Raw genomic sequence first — 26245 nt, forward strand, 5'->3', positions numbered from 1 at the left:
TCATTATGATTTGTCACTTCATAACCCCAAAATTACTTGCGGCAGATAATCTGAGGATCAGGAGTGGCTGCTCTGCTTAGATCCTTGATCTGGAAGATGCAAGTGCTACTGCCAGCCTAGGAATGAAGTGCTAAAGCAGAACAAAGCCATTGCTTTTCTTCTGGAGATTACAGTATGACAGATCATGAAACATTGCATGATGTTTAATTACTTTAACAATTCCTTGCAATATAGCACTAAGCTGTCACATAAAATCTGAATATGACACATCAGAGAAAGAATTAAAGAAACTGTGCTAGAAATGTGAGAATAATTGTTTTCATTGTGCTCATTCTACTGCAAACTGGAAAAAAACCAACAAAAAACCCAAACCCACGGAATATATAGATTGTTTGGAAAGAACATACCTATTAACTCCTTATTTCTGACATCTAAGGCCATGTTTCGTAAAGCTGTAGCAACTGCACATACCACCCGGTCATTGTCTATTCGAAGCAGCTCCACCAGGATTGGCAATCCTTTTTCTTTGCGGACAGCGGCGCGGATGTACACTGACCACTGTGAAGACACATGGGAGAGCGTGAAGAAGAAAGTGAGAAACCCACTACAGAAAGCAAGGCATCTGAGTTTCTAACAGATACAGAGTAAGGGGTAACAGAAACATGTGGATTTAAACTCAAAAGACAGGAAATAATTGCATTTATGATGCTAGGCAACCACTTGATTTGGAAGTCTGCACTGATTTTTTATGGTGGCAGAGAAATTAAATGATGAATTGACTACTCCTAGCACACCTGGTTACATTTTTACAGCCCAAACCTGCAGGCCACTTGCTTTGCATCAGCATTTCCTATGCAACATCTAATGATGTTTGTTCACTGCTAAAACAACAAAATTTATATTACAAAATATATATTACAAAACACGTTCAAGAGGTTTCTTTGTTATTAGTATAAGAACTACATGGTCTAAACCCATGAAAATGCTGCTGTAATTTCTCTTGTGATTGTCAACTTGTTCAGAAGGAAAAATGAGGACAACTATATGTCTGGTTTTGGCACCTGTAGTGGTCCTAACCGGGAGACTAATGTACATCGAGGAGTTAGAGATCACGGTAAGAGTTGACCCGAGGGAGGCGCAGGCCTGTGCTGTGCCGTCCTGCGTGTACCACATGGCTGCGGGATAAACCCCGCGGCTGATCGTATCGGAGAAGCCTGTTGGCATCTCCCACTTGGCAGCTGGTCATGACACCACCGGCATGCCCTTGTCTTTATCTCAAAGCGAAGCAGCATGTTCTCAGTATTGTTTGACAGTAGAAATGATGAACAGAGTTGTTTAAGAACATCCTCTAAGAGCTCTAAAGACTATCATGCCAGTGAACCTCTCCATGGATAGGATCTGTGCAGCGTGCTGTGACTAGGAGGTCCATCCAATGCTGCACAACTTGGGGTTCCCAGCACCTGAAGGGATGAAAGACTAACTATGCTATCCTCTTTTTCATTCCACTGTTGGGTCCAGGAGTTGGAAAAAATGTAAACAAGACCAAAACTGTGACCTTGTGGTTTTAAAATCTACAGGTATTGCCAAATTTGAGATGTTTGGACACCTGCAGGAGGCGCAGGTCTTCTCAGCACAGCCCACTTCAAAACAAGCCATCTGCTAGGCATATATTCCTCCCCACATCCTGAACTCCTCTCTGGAATTTTCATAAAGTTCACATTCATGTTAATGCCCCTTGTACCGATAGTTGAAAAAAATTTACTGAAGCAGAGCTTCTCCCTCCTTTTAGTGCTATGGCATGGATGCTTATCCTGCCATCGTACCTGGAAGGTGAAGACAAAATTCTGGAAGCGCTTAGCCTTTGAAATATTGCAAATATTTCAGAAACTAGGATGATAAGGCTTAGGATTTTCAGATCATGATGACCCTTCTCTTTTGAGAAACCTTCCTTAAAGAACAGTTAGATCACACCTTAAAGAGCAGTTACATCACAATAGTGTTCCTCCATAAACAGAAAGAGTAAAAACAAATTCCAGGAAATAGAGCATTAGAAAAAGGTAAGCACCCTCACTGTCAGCAGACCATGCTTAACCTCGGCATACGGCCTCTACTTACCACAGCTGAAGTGCACACTTTAAACGCTAGCATCTGTTTATACTATAGACAGGTGCCCTGAATAGGAAAAGCCAGAATATATTTTACGATAAGAAAAGTAAATACGGAGACAGACACGGGCTGCAGTGTTGCACTATCTGGAGTACAAATTCATTTCAGGTGATGTCATTCAGGGGTAATTGGGAAAAAGGAAAAGAAACCAGCATTTAAAGAATATTATTTTATTATTTCTCCTCTGTAGTAACTATGCGTAACAAAAGCCAGCTGGCTGGACTTTGCTGTAGATAAAAGTGATAATGGTTACGATAAGCTTTCAAGTCAGGTAAATGGGACATGAGGTTCTTGGCATCACTGAGCACAGTAATGTAATACGTCTAAAACGTAAATGTGCCATCATTTTCTGCAGCGAAGCAAATAGCTCTTAGGTGAGAGAAGCGGTAGCAGCATTCTTGATTGATCTTATTCTGTGCTTTCTGCCCCAGTCTCTTCTCTAGAACCAGTGTATCGGATAATCACCAGAAAAAAACTAAAACACATCTTAAGGATCAGTGAGTTTAACAGAAAGTATCTGCTGAAAAATAATTTCTTTCCTATACCTTGATTTTAATGAGGTATTAAATATAAGGGATGCTATGAAAACACCAAATTAATCTTTCTAAGCTTCCTGTTTTAATAAACACATATTTACCTGCCAGTTAAACACACTCTCACCTGCAGCTGGGAGTACCCAAAGCAATAGCTCTTTGCACTGAAAAACTCCCATTGCTGGATTTTCTACCCCTCTCCCAGGGGAGGCCTCCGCCGTGCCTGCTGTGATTACAAGGTGACTGCCGGAGTGAGAGTTCGTGGTAGCAGTGAGACTATTCTGAGAAAGGAGTGAGCCTGCCTGGTTGAGTAAGAGTTCAAGCTAGCAGACAGTGTACAGAAAGGTGCTGTCATTCATTGCGAAAGGACATCATGGATGTAGCACCTCCAATACGGATTACATGGGGAATCACTCAGGGTGTTTGTTGCTTTAAAAAAACTTATTTGAGTCTATTCAATACCAGAGAGAATCTAAAATGATCTTACAGATTATTCACTATATTATAACAACCTCCATATAAACCCCCTCAGTAAACAGTTTTCCTTTGGTTTTTTTTTAGTCAGTTAGCAAGGGAAAGCACAAGCACTTGTTTTATGAAACCCAGGTTTACAATGGACTTCTTGGGTTGTAGTCTTTTCATCATCCATTCCAAAACAAAAGTTTAAAAGAAACAAATTAAGAAAGTTTTTTTAACTCTAGGGAGAGTAGAAGACATTGTAGGAGAAACATTGAAATAACTTAGTATGAAAAAAAGAGAAAATATAAACCTCCTTACTGAAAAAATGACATGCAAGCCTTCAGCATCTGTAATGAACCAATTAATTTGATCACAATAGTAAAAAATACAGCTCCAAAGTTTTCATAGGGGAAAAATCCAGATATAATGTCTCACAGATGCACATATGCACACACATACATAAACCAAAGGGAGAAAGAGAGGAAAGTATGTACGAAACCTCTCCTCTCCCCTGCGCATTCCTCTCCCCCAGCTCTCTTTTTCCAGAGGATATCATCCGCTTGGGGAGAAGTTCACAGACTCCTCAATGTGTGATTTGCTATCATTTCATCTGCGTTTTCAAGTCATGCACCTTAGGCAGAAAGACAGAAATGTCTATTAATTGTTTCAACAATCTCTGGAGAACTTCCCATGTGGAAAGTGGTAAGAACTGTCTGTTATCTCTTTCCTTAAGCTGCCAATTAGGACAAGTCTCTGCAAGCAATCACGTTGCGCTGTGAGGATTTCAGGAACGCTCAAATTGAGATGCCTCAAAACAGCTATTTTATTCTCGCAGAGAATGGAAAAATTGATTTGCTCTTGCGTATACTGATGATCCTTTTGTTTGCCTAAAGCTGTCGTGAAATGCACCCGCGTTTCCACATTGCAGGTCAATTGCTAATATGAGCTCAGTGAAGTACAAAAGAGAAGAGATGAAAAATCATAAAAAAGAAGAGACAAAGGGTTTGTTGCCTTTCAGTAGGTAAATGAGGCATTCTGCCAATATACTTAATCATCCTGTTATTTCACAAATCAGTGGCAGTGTCAACGATCAAATAGCTGTTCAGTTTGTAAAGAGAAAGGGCTCCTATGGGAACAGCAAACACTTTAGAGGGAACAAGGAGCCAAAAAATAAAATAAAATCATTATTGTTGCATCAGATTGTGGCTAAATTATCAGAGACAAGCACAGGAGCCACAATCTGTGCATGAATACTCTTAACAGGTAACTGAATTCGGGGGGCATAACTACTATACATCACTTTGAAGGTACCTCGTGCATCTCTATGTCCACTCTCATTAGTAGTTCCCTTTTTATTTTTGTCATAGTAATCAAGTAGAAAAAGACAGTAAACCGGAAAATTACTTTTTAGTTTGTCACAGTTATTATAAAGGACCCTTTCCAGAGCTGAACGCCTCTAGGGATTAAGATTACATTAGGCTGAAACTCAACAGAGCAGTAATTAATCTAGATAAGACTTACTTATTTTTTTCAGAAAAATTAAAAAGCTTATAGGCAGTTAACTCCTTTTAGTGTTTCATATGGTTTTCTTTATTCTCCTACGAATCACCACCACAGCAGAACAAATCAAAAAATGAAGACATTTCCAGCACAAAATGAAAATGAAAAAAACCCACCAAAATAAACCCACAACCCCCCCTCCAAGGAATACCAACAATTGTACATGCTTGATATTTTGAATGCATTCACTTTCCTGCCACTGACATCAATGTTACCAGAGTACCTTGAGAATATTTCACCGTCACATACTTCAGTTTTGACCAGAATTTGCATTGCTTTGGTACAGTTCAACAATGTGACTCAAAGACTATTGAGATACCAAACATTAAAGGGAATTGCTGAGGCATAAACTGCAAAATGAAAGCCAAATCAGGGCAGCAAGCATGACAAAGTAAACTAAATTACCAACAGAACCAGGAAGATTAGAGAGACTCAGAATTTGCTAGGAGAGGCTTAGAAAGGGGCTGTCTGCTAACAGTGGAACAATAGACCATGGAAGAGAACTGCATGTTGAATAATCAAAGATCAATGAGTAATCAAAGATCAGTATTCCTCTTTGTCTGATCATACTTAATGTAATACATGCATCAGGAAAAAAAAAAAGATAATATTTTTACATTTTTACATTCCACTTAGAAAATTACAGATCTACTTTACTCAAATAACTCTACTGGGATCCCTGAGAAGTCATGCCACCTGACAGAGAGCAAGGCTCTGAAATCTTGGTTATCTTTTTGCAATTTCTGAAGAGAGCAAGCACTTCCCAGGGACTTTCTGCTCCCTGACTGCAGTGTTCTGTTCTCAGACATGATCCCATCTGGTAGGCCACCAGTAAGTTCTCTACATCTTTGCACTGGGACAAGAGAAAAGTATTAACTAGTTACTGTCCTCTTGCTCCATGACCTTAGTCAAGTTTAAAGAGAAAGGAAAAAATCTGGTAGGTAAAGGTATACAGTTAAATAAATAAATTAGAGAAAATGAAAATGGTGTTAACAGAAGATATCTTAAATGTTTGAGAAAGGTAAAGTTCGGAAGGAACTGCCATTGCACGTCATCATTCTTGGTTCTGCAGTACAAGTATGTACTGTGTATTCAAAATGATCTGAGAACCATTACAATGACTTTTCCAAACACTGTACCTAATATCATTAAAAAAGAAAGGCTTTGAGACAAAAGTGACACATCTTATGGGACACAAACTGACTGAATGTAGTAAGCAGTTACTTTGAGCATGAATTGGCCATGGGCTACTGTGCTCCTGCTCCACAAACTGACGTCCATGCTGATCTCCTCGTGAAGTCTGTGATAGGGGTGTTTGCAGCAGCAGGTCTTGCTTCATGAATATTGTCCTGTCCCTTGAATCTTGTCTTCCTTCCTATAGAGCCAATACATTTCCCTGTATTAATTGATACTGCCTCATCTACAGGGGAGGATTCCACCCAGGTAAAATTCCTGACAGAATAAAGCATTGGTTATTTAAAAAGTTTGCCTTTGTTGACTATATGATGTGTTATAAGCCATCTTCTCCCTCCTATCACATAAGGATTCATAATACTAGTATTCTGGAGAAAATGAATGTGAGCCTTTTCACTGTAATCCAAAAAACTTTCTTCTGGAATAGCCTGATGAAACTCCAAAGGGTTAATATGCAAATAACTGGAGTCATCGGAAAAGTCTGGCAAGGAACCCACAATATGTCCTTGCCTGATAAGAGGAAGATTGATAACCCAGATGTCTGCTATTTTAGACAATAATTACTCATTATCTGCAAGAGTCTGGATGGTAAGGAGCTTGAAACTCTTTTCATACTACTCTTTGAAGTAGCTGCGCTGACCTTGTGACTGAATCAGTCCCTTTTATGTTTTCAGTTTCCTTATCTAATAATTTACTTAATGGAGCTCTTGCTCCCATGAGAGTCAGATTTCTCTAGGATGGAATTAAGAAAATATATGTAGTTGCTTGCCTAAGGAACAAAGACCGAGACTGCATCTAGCTATCTCAAGAGATCAGGCCAATGACCCATAAACCCCATTCACATGGGTATTGTACCTGTTGGGGATCAAAGGCAGGGACATTCAGTTGTCTAACCAAAGAGCTTTATCATTCCCTGCTGAGTATGATCAAACATGGAAGTGAAAGGAAAGGAGGTGCAAAGAACTAGCTAAGGAATCCTATGGCCTCAGACGACTGCAAGACTGAAATAGAGCAGCACTTGTTTCTGATGTTAAGGAGCCCAAGGAGAAGTAAGAAGGGGGTTCAGCAGAACTGCCACCTTGGACTTCTGGAGGGCAGGCTGGCCAGTTTGGGAGACCCATTGACAGAGTCCCTTGGGAGGCAGTCCTGAAGGGCGAAGGAGTCCAGGAAGGCTGGACATTCTTCAAAAAGGAAATCTTAAAGGCGCAGGAACAGGCTGTCCCCATGTGCCGAAAGACGAGCGGGTGGGAAAGATGACTGGCCTCACTGAGCAGAGAGCTTTGGCTGGAACTCAGGGAAAAAAACAGAGAGTTTATGACCTTTGGAAGAAAGGGCAGGCAACTCAGAGGAAGACGACACCAAGTTGGGTGGGAGTGTTGATCCGCTTGAGAGTAGGAAGGTTCTACAGAAGGGTCTGGAAAGATGGGCCGAGGCCAGTTGTATGAGGGTCAACAAGGCTCAGTGCCGGGTCCTGCACTTGGGTCACAACAACCCCATGCAGCGCTACAGGCTTGGGGAAGAGCGGCTGGAAAGCTGCCCGGTGGAAAAGGACCTGGGGGTGCCAGCTGAATATGAGCCAGCAGTGTGCCCAGGTGGCCAAGAAGGCCAACAGCATCCTGGCTTGTAGAAGAAATAGTGTGGCCAGCAGGAGCAGGACAGGGATCATCCCCCAGTACTCGGCACTGGTGAGGTGACACCTCGAGTACCGTGTTCGGTTTTGGGCCCCTCACTGCAGGAAAGACATGGAGGGGCTGGAGTGTGTCCGGAGAAGGGCAACGAAGCTGGTGAGGGGTCTGGAGCACAAGTCTTATGAGGAGCGGCTGAGGGAACTGGGGCTGTTTAGTCTGGAGAAGAGGAGGCTGAGGGGAGACCTGATCGCTCTCTACAGCTGCCTGAAAGGGGGTTGGAGCGGGGTGGGGGTCAGTCTCTTCTATCGAGTAACAAGCGATAGGACAAGAGGAAATGGCCTCAAGTTGCACCAGGGTAGGTTTAGGTTGGATATTAGGAAAAAATTTCTTCAGTGAAAGGGTTGTCAAGCATTGGAACAGGCTGCCCATGGAAGTGGTCGAGTCACCATCCCTGGAGGGATTTCAAAGACATTCGGACGTGATGCTTAGGGACATGGTTTAGTGGTGGATTTGGCAGTGCTGGGTTAATGTCTGGACTCGATGATCTTAAAGGTCTCTTCCAACCTAAACAATTCTATTATTCTATGAACAGACACTCAGGAAAACGAAGCTGGTCATACTGTCATTAAAGCAGATGAGGATAATTTGTAAAGCCTGCAAAGTAACTGGGACAGAAGCCTGGGCACACAGAAGGGACTAACCAAGGCCCAGAGGAGGTGTGCTACCTGTTCTGATGTAAGCCATTACATTGCAACAGAAACATAGCAGATCTTGTTTTCTGTTTTCTAAAGGTATGCATTACCCATATAAGTTATGATAATATTTTAGAAACAAAACAGGATCACATGACTGAAGAAATTATTTTTAAGGGTTTGACAAAACTAAGGAAATCCTACTTGTGGTGACATCTCTGTGTTTTTAACTGCATGTAATAGAAAAGATAATATTGTAGGACCAGAGGCAATGGGAACAAACCGAAACACAGGAGGTTTGCACCAGGAAATGCTTTTTCACTGTGAGGGTGACCAAGCACTGGCACAGGTTGCCCAGGGAGGTTGTGAAGTCTCCAGCCTTGGAGACAGTCAAAAAACTGTCTAGACAAGGTCCAAGGCAACCAGCTCTAGGTGACCCTTCTCGAGCACAGGGTTGGACCAGACGACCTCCTGAGGTCCCTGCCAGCCTCACCCGTTCTGTGATTCTATGAGTTCACAGCAGCAGGTATTGCAGAAATGTCTCTCGCAGATAAACTGACATCAGCCTAAATTTAGCTGTCAGATACATATAGACAGACGTAGTAATATACAGATATCCTAGTGTCTCTTCCTGAGAGGGAGATTTTGTTCAGAAGGGACATAACCTTGGATTCTTGACATCGTTAACTCTAGGACATTTTGCATATAACTTCTTACATGCTCAGTAGATTTAATGTATTAATAGCCTATTGACCAAGGTGAAAAGTAAAAAGAACTTTCCATTTTTATTCCCACCATCTAAGGAAAAATACTGATGCCAGACTACATATAAAAAGATCTATGGAGATTTCCTTTTACAGGATGAGTCTTGTAATTTTATACCTTGTAATTTTTTTAATCCAAGATATTAAAATAAATAATGATATGAGGTTGCAGAAAGGACTTCAGGTTTGAAGTGCTACAGTGAGAGAAATTTCTTAATAAGCAGGCAAGTATTTTCAGAATACAGCTGAGTGAGTCAGCAAACCTCCTATTTTTATTTGTGTGGTTTTGCACAAACTTGGTTAAACCCAAATTAAGTGGCAAAGAAAACTAACAGAGCTCCCAATGAAAGTCGATACCTAATGGGAAGTAAAGAGTCTCCACTGCTTCCAAAGGCGTGTCTCAAGCCTTACTCGCTCAGGGAAAACTCCAGATAAGCTTGATGAGGAATGTATTTGCCTAGATTTTTAATTCATATTACTAAGCAGCTTTAAAATGCAAGCTCATATTAAGTATAATTCGAAAAAGTCTACTTTTGGAAAAAAAAAATATCTCGGAGTGGCGATGACAGAAAGCAAACCCAAAAGCAATGGCCGGCCTTTTTATGTGTTGCTCCTTCTACCTGTAGGAAGTTTAGGATACAGTGAAATTACCCCGGTTATGATTCGATGGGAGAAAATATCTTGGGAAGCAATGACTCCCCTCAAACAGAAACCCACCCAGCCCCAAGGAGCAGCTGACTTCTGCAGAAGCGGGTAGGTGTCCGCACACACAGCGCTGAGAACCTGACCGTAGTTTGGATGCGTCCTCCCTGGAGTGCCTACTGCTCGTGGCCATCGCGCCCATCCGGAGGGGGATGCGCAGTGACCAACTGCTAGTATTGCACACCGCTGCGCAAAGCAGTAGTCAGACCTAAAAAGTGGTATCCTGGCAGCGATGTGGAAAACTAATTTGTCAAATCTCCCCCAAAGGCTCACATTATTTGGCTGTCTCCATATATATTATTCCAGAAGGGCCATTCGTATTTTGCATAGATGCATCAAGTAAGCACATGAATAAAAAAAGAGAGATCTGTGAGGATACGCGTGCACTTTTTCATGAAAGAAATGGGTTTGGTTCCTTCAGATTCCAATACCGGTGTCCTCCCTATATGACATCTTGGTGCAGAAGAGCGAGATGAACGAATTTCCACATTCACTTGAAACAGCCTCTTCCAAAATGAGTTCTGCTTTGTGTATAAGCTGTCAATCTCTTCTTCAGAATATACATCAAAGTCAAGATACACAGAGGTGATCTATCCCAGGTTAAATTCTCACATTGAAAATATCCTTCCTCACACCTCAGGTCAGTACCCTGTTTTAATGGTAAACTTTCATTTGGACCTGTTAATGTATTTGTCACCAATATGCTCCTTTTTTGATTCATTATAAATTGTCTTGCTTCTAACAATAATTGCACAGACAAAATATCGTCCTAGCCATTGTAAAAAAAACAAGCTTACTTTGCAGATGGGTAATATATGGCAAGACTTTGGTCCAAAGCTTGACATAGAAAAATTATATGCAAATATATGTATGTCACACTTTTTCCTTTTTTGTTAGTTTTTGGCTTTAGAAGGAATTCCTGCAACTGAAACAGTGCTAAAAATGTCCTACAGATTAAGATTTATTATGTGCATGTGTTGATTTTATGTGTGTGTATCAATGAGAAACTATTTTCCTTGAAATAATGAAAACTTTCAGCCTCTCTCAGCTATTAATCCTTAAAGCTACGTACTGCTGCTTTCTTTTTGTGTTTGAAATTTTCGAAAGCAGTCTAGGGGATTTAGAGACATATCATCTGTTAATTCTAGTGGCAGACATTTATCTAAATCCCCTACACAATTTTTTATTTTTTAAAAATTATTCAAGCTTCCTTTTATCTGCTCACTTTCCCTTCACAATGGCATTGGCTAAGCTCTGCCTGTGGTAAAAGCTTTACCTCTGGGTCACTGAAGATGATTAGACAGCTTTATACCAGAGGAACCAAAAGGGTGAAACAGCTAGGAAAGAATTATGCAAGTGTATCAACTGCACTGTATTTTTTTCCAGAAGAGACTGTATCTTCGGAAGTGTGGGGGCATGCCTGGTGCACTGGCTGCCTCATATATTCTGGGATTCTTCTGGCATTAAAATAATGCTAATTGGAAAACCCCCACAATTGCCATTGCTATTAATATTAATAGCAACGTTATTTATTTTCATGCAGTTTGCTCTTTTTCTCTCTTTCAGCCCATCACAAAGTTCTTCTTGAAAGATTTCAAGTTAAAAAAAAAAAAATCTTTTCCCATTCTTTATACAATTACAATTTCTTGGAGGAACTAAAAAAATGAAAATCTCCCTTTGGAATAACCTCTTCCTTTAAGAGTTTTCTGTCTTTTATTTCAGTCATTTTCTATCCAGAAGACTGCAGCAGTGGAAAAGAGAGGTCAAAAGGTGGAAACATCAATGCTTATGTAATCCCCAAAGAGGATTATTCCCCTCACAAAAATGGCTAGTATGACATGTGAAATTAAGGATATTCATTCTGTGTCTGCACATCACTTGTAATGGAATTGGTGAATCTTTAGAAAAATAGAGCAACATGAGAACAACTGAGCTTTTCCCATGGTATCAGTGCAGATAGTATTAAAGTTCAAATCAGTTTTTCTAACCCGGCACCTGCCAAAGAGCTCTGTGGAGCTTTCCTTCCTCTCCCTGTACACTTCTGCCAACTAAAGGATGACAGATATACAATTTATTAGAAATGGGAGAAGGGGCACCACTTGGATTTTAGCACTCCTATTAGTCCCGGCAAATATGTATGCATTGTTTTCTCATTTGGACCAGGACTACACCCATTCCCAGATGGATAAAACACATTTATCCTGTTTCTGTGCCAGGATTACACAATCTGATGTGGTCTACAATACGAGAATAATAAAAGTGTAATGATTTTCAGGCGCAGTGTATACATAGCATTTCGTAGGACAAAAATCACTGGACAGATAATTTGTTACTCATTTCATGTCACTGAAAGCAATAGTTAAAGGCATTTTATAAGTTTGGTGGAACACAGTGCTCAAAAAAAAAATAAAATCACACGCCGCTGAAGATCTACTGAATGTGCCAAATCAACTTCCAATAAAACTTTATGGGAAAAAAAAGCAATTTATTAGCGTCAGGACTAACACTTCAAAATGAATGCCTAATTAAAATGGTATTTACATATCGCATACTAATGCCCAACTGCTTAAAATCAAACAGGATACCTTCTGAGACATAACCTTGATAACTGCATTTCCCCATACATCTGTGTTTTCATAGTAAATGAGAAAAATTCCCACTGAGAGTTAACTTAAAATCAATGCATTATATTTATACAATTCACCCAAACCAGTTTACCATTAGGAAAGCAATGAAAGAATTGCCCTAAAAAGAAGGCTCAACTGTTACCTTGAATTTTACTGATTTGTTCCAAATTTAGAGTATTTTCAAAACCTAATAAATGAGTTCTTAAATTTTTTTCTCAATTCACTGCAAATAATACATGAGAGAAAAATGGATCTTTTGAATATAATTGAAAAGTGGGATTAGCTGGAATAAAGTGCCTTGATTGAGCATTTCCTTGCTCATTGTACATATTTAATCATATTGTCCATGTATTTTAGTAACGTCTCATATTTTAAAAAAAGTAGATGGTAAGATTACTTGTGGTGGTGTCACATCATTTATATTTTGCCCTCCTCTCGCCTGGTTTCTCTTAAGAGAGAGAATGTCAACCAGTTTCTGCAGTGACAAAACAATACCGTTTCATTTGATTGTCACTGGTGATATTTTTGGCTCATTTTTCATGGCTCTGTCACCCAGATTCATAAAGAAGTTGCTGCTCCTCATTTGGATATTGGTTTTCAGCGGCAATTTTTCATACTTGACTCGACCAATATGATTTTCACTGCTGTCTGCTGACTTCTGTTATGACACGACTATCTGTATCAATTCAGAGGACTTAAAATACTATCTCAAATTTGACTGCAGATAGTTCTGTGAAAACAGAAGGTTACTCCACTACCAGGAGCATTCAGATACATATTTATCACCAATTTGCTGTTATCTGTAGGGGTTTTTCCGAATTGAAAAAGAAATACGTATCAGGTTAACAATCCTACCTTCCAACTCCCAGCAGCCAAGTTCTGCAGTGCCCCTGCTGCCCCCTCCAGCGTGTCTGGATTTGAGCACTCAGAAAGAAGTGTGAGGTAGGGTTTGACTATTGAAGGGTGCCACAGCATCTGGATTCCTTTGGGTGGTTCTGCACAGTCTGGGAGAGGTCCTACGCCATCCCACTGTTGGAAAGTAGAAATCAGATTGTCAGCAAGGAACGGCGAAATACTCGAGAATTGCCTCAGTTGAGGCTGTAACCTCTACGTGTGCGTGCATGAAGGCATCTGCCTGCAAGCAGCCGTTCTCAACTTCAGCATATCATGTGGTTCTTCGCAGAGAAACCAAATTTCCTACTCAACACTCCTTACAGAAGAGCTATAGCATTGGCAGAAATCACAGTGTTTTAGCTAGCTGACATAACAAAACCACTTTTCCCTGCATGTATTTTTTTGGGTGGGAACACAAGCCCAATGAACGTGAACGTATCTTAAGAGGCAAATCTAGAACTTGCATGGGAAGAAGAGATTTTCCTTTTCCACGTCCTGCTCAGTTCTCCGCATCCTCTCTTTTCTCCTGAGGGAAAAAACAACACAAACCACTACTGTGGAAAACTAAATCATTCAAGGCCATGAGTCCTCCATCCCCTGACAGATCCAAGTGAGACAAGTCTTCCTCAACTGCGTAACTTCTGGCTTCTCACCGCGCGAGTGCCAGAGGCATTCGACCATACAGCCAGCCAGCCGCATGGTCTGAGGTTCCGATGTAGTCAGCAGAACCTCTCACAAAACAGACTTTCCATCTCATCACATACTTTTGCCATGAAAATAGTCTGATATCCAAAATGGGCAATATTAAAACCTGGACACCAAACAGGTTATTGCACGAACCCCACTCTTACCAGAAAGAGAAACTTTATTTCAGGAGAACAGTGACTCACTTCTCCAGTGGAATGCACAATAGTTGCACCTAAGCATGAAACATCTTAAAAGAAGGAAATTCAAGGACTTTTCTTTCTTTTTTAAACAAAAGTAAGGTGTGGAATGGACTTTAAATGAAATTTTAAATGTGATTTCTATCTATATATGTAAAGTATATTTTGCTTTGCTTTGTACAGGTAAAGGGATTTCGAAAATTCATAGCCTTAATACCACTGTTAGGAACAAGCCTTGACTTTTTAATAATTTATTTTCTAACACCTCTGACATGTCCAGATTGTATGATACAATACAAAATAAACCTTTTAATGCCTTGGGTTAGAGCTTACTGTTATTATGTAGATAAAAAATGTGTATCATAACATTAAACATCTACCAGACACGCAAAGACAGCACAAGCCAAATTAATTCCTTGTTTAGATCTGCAACAGTTAATTTAATTAGTTATAAGTCAAATAACACAACAATACTTGTACTGGGAAAGACCTAGAATCTTTCATTTTCAGGAAGTATCAATCATAATTTTGTTAAAGCTAATTTTAAAAATCTACATATAGTTTAAGGGACAATCAATCAAGTCTTATCTAATAACAACTAACATAACTTAATTTTAACAAGGTCTTACTAGATTACTGTCATTGAGAATGAAAACCACTATTTTTTTCTAAATTAAAGCAGAACAAACACCAAAGCAGAAAGCTAGTGGGTCCATTTAATACACAGGAGCAGAAAACCAGAAAGCTGCTCAGTTATGAAACTCACTGCACTGGACAAAAGTTACCATAGTTTAAAAGAACTGGCACAGCAATACTCAGTGGTGGTTGAGAAACTACAGGAAAATTGCCTTCTGGAGAAACAATCCCTTTAAATGACACTATTATAGGGCTGTGCCTTTGAATTTTTTAATACATTTCTGCCTTTAAACCAATAGGTTGATTTCACCGCATGTGACTGTTCTCCTCTTTTCTCCATATAAATCACCATCCTTGCCAGAAATGACTTCTCGTCAGCTCATAAAAAATACATTAAAACCTGCTTCTTATTTTAACTCTCGGAATTCAATCATTTGCACTGTCAGAATTTCTTGGAAAACAAATGAGAAACATATCTTACAGGTCAAACCTGACCTCACACCAGATTTAGACTTTGTTCCTTAGTAAGTCCACTAATGAATGACTTGGGATATCCAAGGGCACACATTCAGGTCTTCATCCATCTCATTCCAATCCATTGCACGAATTATGGACGCGTTATGCAACTGAGCAGTGTTTGCACAGGGTATTTACTATATTATTTCAGGGAAAAAAGTACATATAATGTACCAAATGTATCAGATCTTTTGTGCATATGTGGGGACGTAACTTTTTTTTAAACTTGGGTATTTACACTCTTATAATCCCAAGGACTGCTGAAAATCAGCTGATACAAATAGAGCTGTAAATATGTTCATGCTGTGCTGGTACATATAAAACACTGGAAATTATACTTGCAGATAAATTAATATTTAATGTGGTTTTGCCATTCTGCCCAGTAATGAGAAAACATTTACCAAAAAAAAAAAAAAAAGTGAGACAGATTACTCTATTTCCCTGCCCTTCTTGTGACTCACTTTTAGCACAACTGCATTAATTTATCACCAACTGCGGAGGAGTACCTTTTTCTCAAGACACCGTGATGCCTCACAGTCCCTGTGAGGGTGATGGAAGTCTTTGGTACCGCACGTGCACGTGCAGTGATGATGGAGTAAATCCAGCGACACCGGGTAATGCCCCGCGCCGTTCTTCAGGCGCGGCGTGCGTGCCCTGAGCAGCCCGCGCAGGGACGGCGTCGCTGCCCACCATGCGGAATATACGTGTTAAACCACGACAGGCAGCCTCTTTGCGGTCTTGCGATAATGGGTGGCAGCACCGCAGCCGCCTTCTTGGAGGTAGAGGGCACAACCAACTGCGACCCGTCACATACCCCCTGTCTGCGTGTGTCAGCTCCTCTCTGCTCCTGCATGTGCGGACTTGGCTAACTCATCACTGAAGGGGTTAATGGCTTCTGGCATCTTCCGTGTAGCCGAGACCAGCGCCTGCAGCCGAACAGCCCAACTGTTGCAGGGTGTGCAGGACTGACACGGGTCAGAAAACAAGCTATTGCAAAGGAGGTTTACCTGATCTTCACCCATTTATTTTGTATTTCATAAATAGAAGCATCAATTGACTCAGTGAAAAAAATATCACGAAACGGTATTACAGTCCGTTTTCTGAAACGGTGGCTAAGGCATGGCAGAAGTTGCTTTGTAGTTCACATTGCTCAATATTAATGAGCCGAGGCAGCGTGCTGAACAACTCTACCCAGTGAATTACTGGAACAGTCACTGTATTGTTGCAGACCATCAGGAATGATCAGTAAGGTCTATCTGAGGTAGGCTGTGGATGTAATTACTCTTCCTAGCTTATGCTAAGGAAGAAAAAAAGTCATAAACAAATATTCCTTCTAGGCTTCCCTCCTTCAGCCAAAATTACCCACATATATTGTGGTAGAAGCTGACAAACTGTTTGTTATGTGGGTGAGATACAAATCTCTCATTTCCTGAAACTGGTGCAAAGAAAAGATGAAAGTCAAGAAGAATAAAAAGCCAAATATAAAGATCTTCAAGAACAACAGACTTCTGAGAGTAAGAGTACTCTAATAAAGATTCCAAAGTTTTCACATTACTATGGAACTTCGAGAGGAGAAAAACATCACTCATCAAAATGCTCCTCCATGCCCACAACAGATTATCTACCACCTTCTTTCTCATTTTCTTAAAAGCAAATCCATGTTTATAGTGTAATTGTACTGAATACCAGGGAAGGCTTCAACTCAGTAAGAGAAGTGCACTCTCTGTATTTTGGTTTTTGTACTAACAACCTCAGGTTGGTGGGGTTTGTCTTTAAGGAGTATTACACGACAAGACACTTTCCTCTGATAACAAAACAAGTGTTTTATTTTCATTTTTAAAATATGAGTACTTTTCCCCAGCCTGTGCAAAATACCACTACTTAAAAAAGAAAGTCTAGGAAAATCCTCAAAAAAATCCCAGCAATGCCTAAAACCATCTTTGTCTCTCTTCAATGATCTAGACATTTGAGATAGTCTGATAAGCTGTGGCTATGCTCTTTGTAGCAGCAGTGACAAAATTTATATCAGCAATGAAACAGTGCTCATCAAAAGCATTTTTGAAATGCCAAAGACTTTTAAACTACCAGGCCCCCTGAGAGGACAATGATTTCTCACCCTGCAGATCTTAGTGGCTGTGGCAGTGTATGCCAGCTGTCCTTAGGCATATCAGTCCAACAACCTCTTTTGGAAACGCTTGTCCAAGAGATGCGTTGGCCAATGCTGTCAAGAGCAGAAATCTAAAGTCAAGCAACAAAAATTCATCAAAATCACAGAGTGCTTTCAGGAGTGATGGGAATCTATGCAGCTGATACAAAAGGAGGCAGAAATGCCACTACTTAAAGCAAGTCAAATTTCAGTTTAGACATCCAGGCCTAAAGAGAGGTGGTGAATATAAATGAAGGTGTCGACTGACAGAGAGACTACAGGAGTAGGGTGGGAGAGGGCAGAGCTGCTGTGGTCCAGCAACACATAGTCCCAACAAAACTGGGCAATTTTTGGATACGGTTTATTGCATAAATAACAGTAACCTCCCCAAGCTGATGTAACGGTTACAATTTTGGGAAAGGTGTTTGGAATGCGTTCAAAACATTCCAATGTTTTGAAACTTTATTATTAATGTGAGATAAGAATAAATCCAAATTATACTTCAGATTATATATTACATTCTTAAAATAACTGTTGATGCCTTTATTCAACCTTTTTTTATATTATTATGCTTAGCGAAGAAAAATAATTTTATTCGATTTGTGCATTTTGTCTTCGCTTAAAACCAGACCCCTCCCAAATAAACCAGGATGGAGTTCAATCCAGGGACAATAGTCCTTGGCATCTCACTACATCTCCTTCTCCTCACTCCTCTCCTCTCCATACAAAGCTGAAGCTAATGGGCTTTGCGCTGTATTCCACAAATTGACAAATAGAAATTATATTTAATAACCTTGTAGTTTTGACTTTGAAAACAACTTGGTCATATGTGCTACTGAGAGATTCCCAGGGTCTATGAGATGTTTCTGTGTAGGCAAGCAAGAATTTAGAAATGGTCACTAAAAAGCTCTGTAAGGAGCTGCTTGAGATAGTTGATTTCTTGCTAATCAACACTTGGCATAGCCACCTTGTGCAAAACAAGGAAGCAACAAGGGGAAATAACATCTTTCCTGAGCAGAACATACTGGCAACACAGCCTTTCATCCCTAATCTCAGCTTAGATGATTAGCTAAACCCAGATTGAAATATGCTTGGTAAAATAGTGGTCTCACCACATGAAAAGGTACATCTGACAGCTTTATTTTTTATTCTTTTTGAAATATTATTGCCTTAAACCTGCTGTTTCACCTGGATAGAAGAATTTACAGCCCATTTAGCAAGCATGCTGAAGAGGTGTGCCAGTCAATTCATAATGATATATAACTTGAAATGTTGCTGTTATACCTTAAGGCTCCTGACAGAAGGTGAAAGAGAAGGTCAGGTTCATTTCAGAAGTGTCACTTCCAATCAAAAATCAGATTTCGGGCTAGATTCTGGGTTGACAAGCATGATCACAGATGGGGAACTCAAGAGGAGCATGAAGCTAAGAAGTCAGCCTGTTTCTTCTTAGTGAAGAAAGGAAAAGAAATGACATAGTGCCGCATGTGTATATAATGGGCTGCATAATAAGAAATAAAGTAAGGATTAGTGGCAACTCCCTGGTTCTTTTACTGAAATTGGATAAATCATAAACCAAAGAAATTAACTTCTACTTTCTTTACAGAGAAAACCAACGAGAAAGTGACTTCAATGTTACAGAAAGTTTCTCCTGTTTTATGGTTTAAGAAACAAACTCCCTAGCTGTGTATGGGATTTTTTTTTTTTTAAGTATAGAAAACTTCAACTGCATCCACAGCTGCTGTCTGAAATAGATACATCTGGTTTTACTGTCCAATTGCAGTAGTTTTGCTACTAGTAGCTTTTAGTCAAGTTGAACACTTATTTAAAAATTGACCACCCCATCAATACCCATATCAGTCACTTCGGAAGGAGTTCAAGAAAATACACACTTGAGAGCTAAGTGAAGAACTGAAGAAGTATACTGTAAAAGGAAAATTTCAAAATTGCATTCACTAAAATCTGAACATTTTTCCCCATGCTATTTTGTAAACCTTATCTTCTGAGGAAGACTGAAACAGTCAATTTTATTATACGAGAACCCCATGCACTGCCAAAAAAAGAACGATACCTATGCCCTCAAGATGTATTTTCTGGGGACAAAGTGTAGCAGGCTGCAGGACTGGAAACTACTCCCCTGTACTGAGGTGTCACAACTCTTAGAGATGTGTCTGTGCCCTGTGCTTCGCTGGACGGGAAAGGCAAAACTCTCAAGTATTAAAGGATTCACACAGGTAAATGACTGGAGTTTTAATACTGGGCTGAACTCCACTTTGTGCATCTGTCAGCGACCACAATAGTAAGCCCAAAGAAAGATTTGGTTTTATGTTTGTGAAGAACTTTTCTGCAGGTAACTAGGTTTGTATTGTCTAGCGTGCACGATGTATTAAAAGTAGTCTGAAGCTCGATGCCATCTCTTCACAGGGCACCCGGTAACTGTCTACTTTTAATATACTTATCATCTTCCATTTCTTTGAGGTTTCCTTCCACAGGTTCCAAATCCATGGTGGTGTACAGCGCTTTCAGTGTTTCAGATGTTGTGGATCATTGCATCCTATGAAGATTCCATAGGTATGCCTTCATTATTTACATGTAAAGCACTGTCTATCATTAGCATCATCTTCAGAACTATATTATATTTCAGAGCATAAAAGCTTCCCTGGTGAGGCACTTAAAGGAATGAGCACTCTAAAAATAGCATCCCGAGGAGAGCACGAGATCTGTTCTGAGGGACAGAACAAGCAGCAGGTAGCAGCTTAAGCACTGCCATTGAAAAGAGATTATGAAAGGCATTACCTGGAAAAATTTAGAAGTCTTGCAGAAAAAGATGAGATTACTGTAAAAGAGTACGTACACATGCAATACACAGGGCAGCAGTCAGCACACAGGGAGACAACACATGGTGAAAGCACACGTGAAAATGTTCTCCTGCAGAAAGCGTTGACGAACTTAAGTTCAGATGGGTGAATTCTGACTAACCTGAAGACTGCAAGATGATCCTGTTGTTAGAGACTCTTGCCTGGAAAAAAACAATCTCAATAGTACACCCAAGAATACTGGTTTTTCTTGACACACACAGAAACAGCAACCAGAGTATTCCTGACTGTGACACAGTCCAGAAGAAGAAAATGATCTGGGTTTCCAGTTACTCCTACTTTTCAGTGGCATGAATCTACTGGGGTCCTGAAAAACTGCAAGACAATGACAGAGCCAAAGAAGCAGAAAGAACTTTTTTTTTTTTTACATAATCAGAGTGGGTGGTTTCCAGAAAGAAAGCCAACTTAATATACTTGTGTACTCATTTTTGAAAAAATAAATGGACAAAAAAATTACCTTTACCCTTACCCCAGTTTGAGTAGGAGGTCAAGCTCTACACTATTAATATAAAGGCACAGTTACATGGAAAACATTCTTCTGTTTTTCTTTTCCATTTATGAGGGTAACTTGGGAGAGCTGTTTCCGGCACAGTGATATTGCCGATAGACCTCAGTCACATTTGTTTTTAGCAACATTCTAGTTAACTTGGTAACATTTTAAAATATGTTTGTTATGGTCAACAACAGCCAAGGATCATGGGGTGAGAATAACACACTCTGCAGAACACTCACAAGGCTCCCTTAAACTCCTGAACTGAATAATAGCCACAGGTGAGAACTGGTACACAGCAAGATGGGGTAGGCTGTCCAGATTTAAAGGAAATGAGACGAAAGGAGAAAAATAATTAGAAAAATATTTCTAGTGTTTGTAAGGCAAAGTGGTCCTGGGCACCACAAAATTAGTTCTGGGAACAGTTAATTTATTTCCTTGCCACAGAAAAGCCTAGTGAACATAAACTGGAAAATATGTGCATAGTTTCACTTTTCTTTGGATTTTAAAAATTATATTAAACCCTTCCATTAGACAAACACAAGCAGATCTGAAGAGACCTTTACCATGCTGCATGCTGATAATGAACACTCATAGAAACAGACTAAAGATACCTAAGAGCAGGCAGAAGCACATATATTGTAAAGGAAATGAGCCAAAAGAGATTAGTTCTTTAGCCTGGAGGAGGAGAAAGATCTTTTATAGGGAACCTTTAAAGTACAGAGAAGCCTGACAGGAACATTGAAACAGGGGTACAGAGTTACAAGTATGAACCCTAGATCCAGAAATCACAGAAGGAATATAAAAGGAAGAGTTAAAAAAGACTTTATAGAGCATGTGTGTGCACGCGCGCGTTGGTAAACAGAGCATCAAAGGAGAAAGGCGAGTCGCAGCATGACCCGTTCATATCCAGACACGCTCGTTTTGTTCCTGCACTGCCAGTGTAGTGTGTGGGAACTGTTAATTCAGGAACAGGGAAGATGACTGTTTTATGGAGTAAAATTTGTTTGCTTTGGCACTTTTTATCTCACTGTAGCCTAATACAGGAATCACAACAAAAGGCCATAATAAATTCCAGTTATCTGATGACTGCAGTGTTTAACTAGAAGAGTAGGTGAAATTAAAGTCTTACTATTCATGAGTGCTGTGGTTTTCAGTTCCTGAATCTTAGCTTGTTAACAATCCTATAACTTTTCCACATTAACACAATTTGCCTTTATGAACTCAGGAATGTTTTTGATACTGGTTTACATAATTTGTTCAAATACCCTGTGCACCTAATTGCTTACTCAAATGAATATTTTCTTTGAGCAATCTGAAACAGAAATAAATGGCAATGGAAAAGACTAAGTCTAGGAAGAGATGGAGAACTACCTGTTGCCAGCACAAGCCATTTGAAAAAAGTTCATATATCAGTAGCCATTCTCATTACTGTTTAGCACGTGTACTGATACAACAGTGTTCTTCTCCATAATACCATCAGCATTCCCTGAATTTTAAGTTGTTAATGGGAAAACAAGGAGATAAACACACTTTGAAAGCCAACGCACCTAAAAGAAAAACCCGCAGCACCTCAAATAACTTGAGGAAACGATCAAGACTGTACTTTTCAATCTTTGTTTGGTAACGACACTAAATATGTCAAAATATGCATGCTTTTTTAACACTCACTTGTATTGCTTGATTTGGTCCTGTACAGTTTTCTTTCAACATGTAGAGACAGAGTAAAAGACTAACTTTGAAGCACGGAAGTACACAAATATAAGCTTGATTTCTGCTTGCATCAAGGCCTCTCTACACGCGTGTGACTGTGTGGAAGTACAGTGTAAATATGCAGATTACATCTGAATCTTAAGATTTACGCCTTTCATTATAAATGGCTTCCTTTAACAGACTGAGCATTTTGCAGTATTTATGGGGTTCACAGTATACCCATGACTACAGTTTCCAGGTGCCACCATGTAATGTACAACTTTCTCAAGCAAACGTAATTTGTTAATCCAGAGCCATACTCTGCTTTAAGATCTCAGCTAATTAACAAAGGTAACGGTTTTGTATATTACGCATCGTGCGCTTTATTTCTAATACAGTGCATTAATTATTTATATTTTAAATGACGGGCACTTCAACTACTCACAATACAGCTGCAAGTAACTCTCATTACCTGATCTTGTGATTTCTTTTTCTTCTTCTTCTTCCCCCAGCACCCTGAACTCTCTGCGTCTTTTCCATTGGCATCACCACAGAGTAATCCATCAAGTTCATCTGTTCCCATCTGCTGTCCCTGAGATGTTTCTGCAGCTAGCCTGTATGAGAGGTTCCTCAAAATGCACACACAGTTTTCAACGGTCTGAAAAGTGTGACAAAAACCAAACAAAACAGAAAACAAAACCAGAAAGAAGTTAAAATCCTTCCCTTGCTCACTCTGTATACAAAGCAGAAGAAATATCATCGCTCTTTGCACATACATTCTCTCAGCACAATTTTTATCTGCTCATTTCCGAGTGCTCCCCAGGTAACCACAGCTTAGGAGACTTAATAATTTGTATGGAAAGAAACCCGTAGCCTGGACAATATTTTTCTGGGAGGTTTTTTTACTGTTGTTCTGAATTCCACACTGGAGCCCTACGTGAAACAAGCTGGGGTAAAAAGTGATCAAGAGAACCTGAACACCCACACACAGAACGTCAGCAAATTCCCACCTCCGTGAAGAGAAAATGCTACAAACAGAAAATGGCAATAGGTTCTCGGTTTGGTTTGTTTTTTCTTTTTTTTAAACCAGAAATAACCTTTTTTTCTGGCATAAATTCTATGTAAATTACCAGAAAAAATGGGACCCGAATTCTGCTTCACAAGTACTTGCAGCATGAACAGATGCTGTTTCTCGAGTCCAAGAAGTAGGACTAGAAATCTCAGAGTCGTGCTGCTTTTACTGCTTCCAGCCAGGCTGCAGATACCTCGTGGGCAGCCTTCCCCTTTCATCCATTTGCCCCCTAAGAGGCTGTGCTGTGCCTTCTGTAGAAGATGCTGGCAGGAATCCAGACAGGGAGTGAGAGACCCCGTGGAGGAAAATTCACTGATAATTCAACATAATTTCTGCAAGCCTAAAAGAAGGTCAGTTTAGGCTTACTTGAAGTCTACTCATTTAGTTGGTTCAATTGGTTTGACTATTCCTAATATGAAGGATATGAGGTTAATTTTCTCGAGGCAGGGAAAGCATGGTTAAAAAAGCCAGTCTGTACCTACCTGTATTTATTTCAACTGTTCCTAATGCTCCACAGGGATAAAAAGCGATAGTCACTACATCCCAGCTCTGTTGCTCCATTAACCCAGAATGGAATGACTGAGGCTTTCGGCTCTGTCTTACTCTGCCATGTTCACTAGCAAGGCAAACGCACGGGGCTTCATTTACTTTCATATACTGTAGGAGCTTATGCCAGGTATGCATTTAGCACGTAGGTTTTGCAATGACTTTAAGTTCCAGAGAAGATATTGAACTCAGACTCATCTATGCAGGAGTATTTATTTATTAACATAGATGAAATCTCATGTTACACTTGTAACTAATTTGAAATCTCCAGCCAAATATATAAACACATATAGAAATATACATATGTGTGTGTGTAGAAAATGTGCACCTTTCATACTTGAAAGCTTTGCAGACCTCATAGTGAGCATACATTTTTTAAAAAGTTTGCTGCCTCTTTTACTTTTCTTTAACATTTCCACATGTGAATTTTATTCACTCTTGCTAATATTTACTTCTGCACAGCCACAGCGTGCTGAAGTTGAAGCTTTGCATTTGTTGATTAGGGTTCTAAATTTTAATTCCCCTTTTTACAAATAATAGTTTTTGCACTTAAAATTCACATTATGTCAAAACCAAATAAAGCTGAATCCACTGTGAGGACAATGTTACCTCAAACTAAAAACTGACAAGCAAACTTCCAAGGCCCAAATGCAACGGACACCTTCTTCAGTATGGTGAACTTCTACAAGCCAAGAGAGCTGGTTCTAGCCATGCGGCTGGACAGACTTCGCTCCTTCTTCACCTGTAGCTTTGAACTTTCAAGGGTCCTTGTATTCCTCATTCCTTTTTCAGTTTCATCATCAGGGGACTAAATACGAGTTCAATAGTCTTTCTACTTTAATAGATCAAATTAAAACTATGAACAGTAACTTTGTCAGGTAAATATGTCTAAGTCACTCACTTTCAACGCTTTAACTTGAATTAGCATAGCTTTTTCTTATTACACATTTATAAGAAACACTGCCGCTAAGATGCTCATAAGCTGCCAAGATTTATGCACTCTTAGCTTTAACAACTCCACATGCGCTTGCAAGTCCCCCATCCTCCGCCAGAGCCTGCGAGAGCAGGGACCTGTTTTTCAGTGTTTCAGTTTTTAGTCCCTAACAGTACTACAAAATTATCTAATAGGGCAATTGTTGCTTTCCAGATGCCATGATGTTTGTAACTTCATTTTAAAGTTCTATTTTTTGTTATAATAGTGTTATTTTTGAAACTAGATTAAAAAGCGATTTGGAGTCAGTTATTTAAATATTTATTTAATTATAATTACATCCTAGTTTAGGATAAAGATACAAGGTAAGAGGCTACACTGTGGTGTTTTGTATTGATCTGCACAACTGCTTTACGTCATACAGTTAGAAACCTGTTAGACAGGAGGTTAAAACTACTAAGGTGGGGAAAATACTTTTTCTCCCATTTCTTCCTCCGTATATGACTTTGCCTGCAGTTTTTCCAAGTCATACCAGCTACAAATGAGCGTACACACAGAACAGTCTATATCAACAAGATGGGGCAAACCAGGGAGCTTACTGTGCTCCTCATTTAGCCCTTCTAACAGTAAAACAATCTTGAAATCAGTTGGGTCACCTACAAAGAAATTGCTGAAAAAGCAGAAGCTGAGCTGTGAGATAAGGCATAAACTGACTTCCTCCCTCCTTCTCCTCCTCCTCCTCCAACGAAGCCCCTCTAACTTCTCCGTTCTGTCAGGCAAACCGAACCGGGGAGCTTTGGAACAGTCCCCGGTCCAGCTCAGCCCACGGACAACTGTCTGTGAAGGATCGTGTGGAAATACAAACCCAGCAGGCTTTGAAACTTTGCTGTGTAAAAGGCTGCGCTCCTGCCATTTGTAGGGGTTTGCAAATGGACCAAGGTTGCCCTAGAGCAGCAACAGTAATTAATTTAGCACCAGATACAAGATATTTGAAACTAGCCTTTTTCTCCTTCTCTGGAATACTTTAATGTATTGAAAATCTTCAATTTGTAAATGTTAGAAGTCTTTTTAATTAGGCCAGGCCTTTCACCTTTGGAGAAGCACGTTGATATCCGGGTACTCTCAGAGAAGTAAAGTTGACATAAAAATGCATCTTAAACCAGTTGTTATTGAAAGCATTCATTGATTCTCTTCAAAGTAGAAATAATATTGGTTGTACTGCAAAACTGCCTATTAATTG

General features: G+C 39.8%; 1 protein-coding gene across 1 annotated transcript in view; it reads right to left on the reverse strand.

The window, feature by feature from the left end:
• CTNND2 (catenin (cadherin-associated protein), delta 2) overlaps positions 1-26245 on the reverse strand; it is a 538576-nt gene that overhangs the window by 73707 nt on the left and 438624 nt on the right. The window contains exons 12-14 of the mRNA XM_010571474.1: positions 22929-23114; positions 13181-13354; positions 408-558 (exon numbers count right to left, since the gene is read on the reverse strand). Coding sequence (XP_010569776.1) covers positions 408-558; positions 13181-13354; positions 22929-23114 — 511 coding nt within the window. The remainder of the gene's footprint in view (positions 1-407; positions 559-13180; positions 13355-22928; positions 23115-26245) is intronic.

Source organism: Haliaeetus leucocephalus, unplaced genomic scaffold (genome assembly GCF_000737465.1).
Source record: "Haliaeetus leucocephalus isolate CR32 unplaced genomic scaffold, Haliaeetus_leucocephalus-4.0 Scaffold328, whole genome shotgun sequence".
Classification (NCBI taxonomy): domain Eukaryota; kingdom Metazoa; phylum Chordata; class Aves; order Accipitriformes; family Accipitridae; genus Haliaeetus; species Haliaeetus leucocephalus.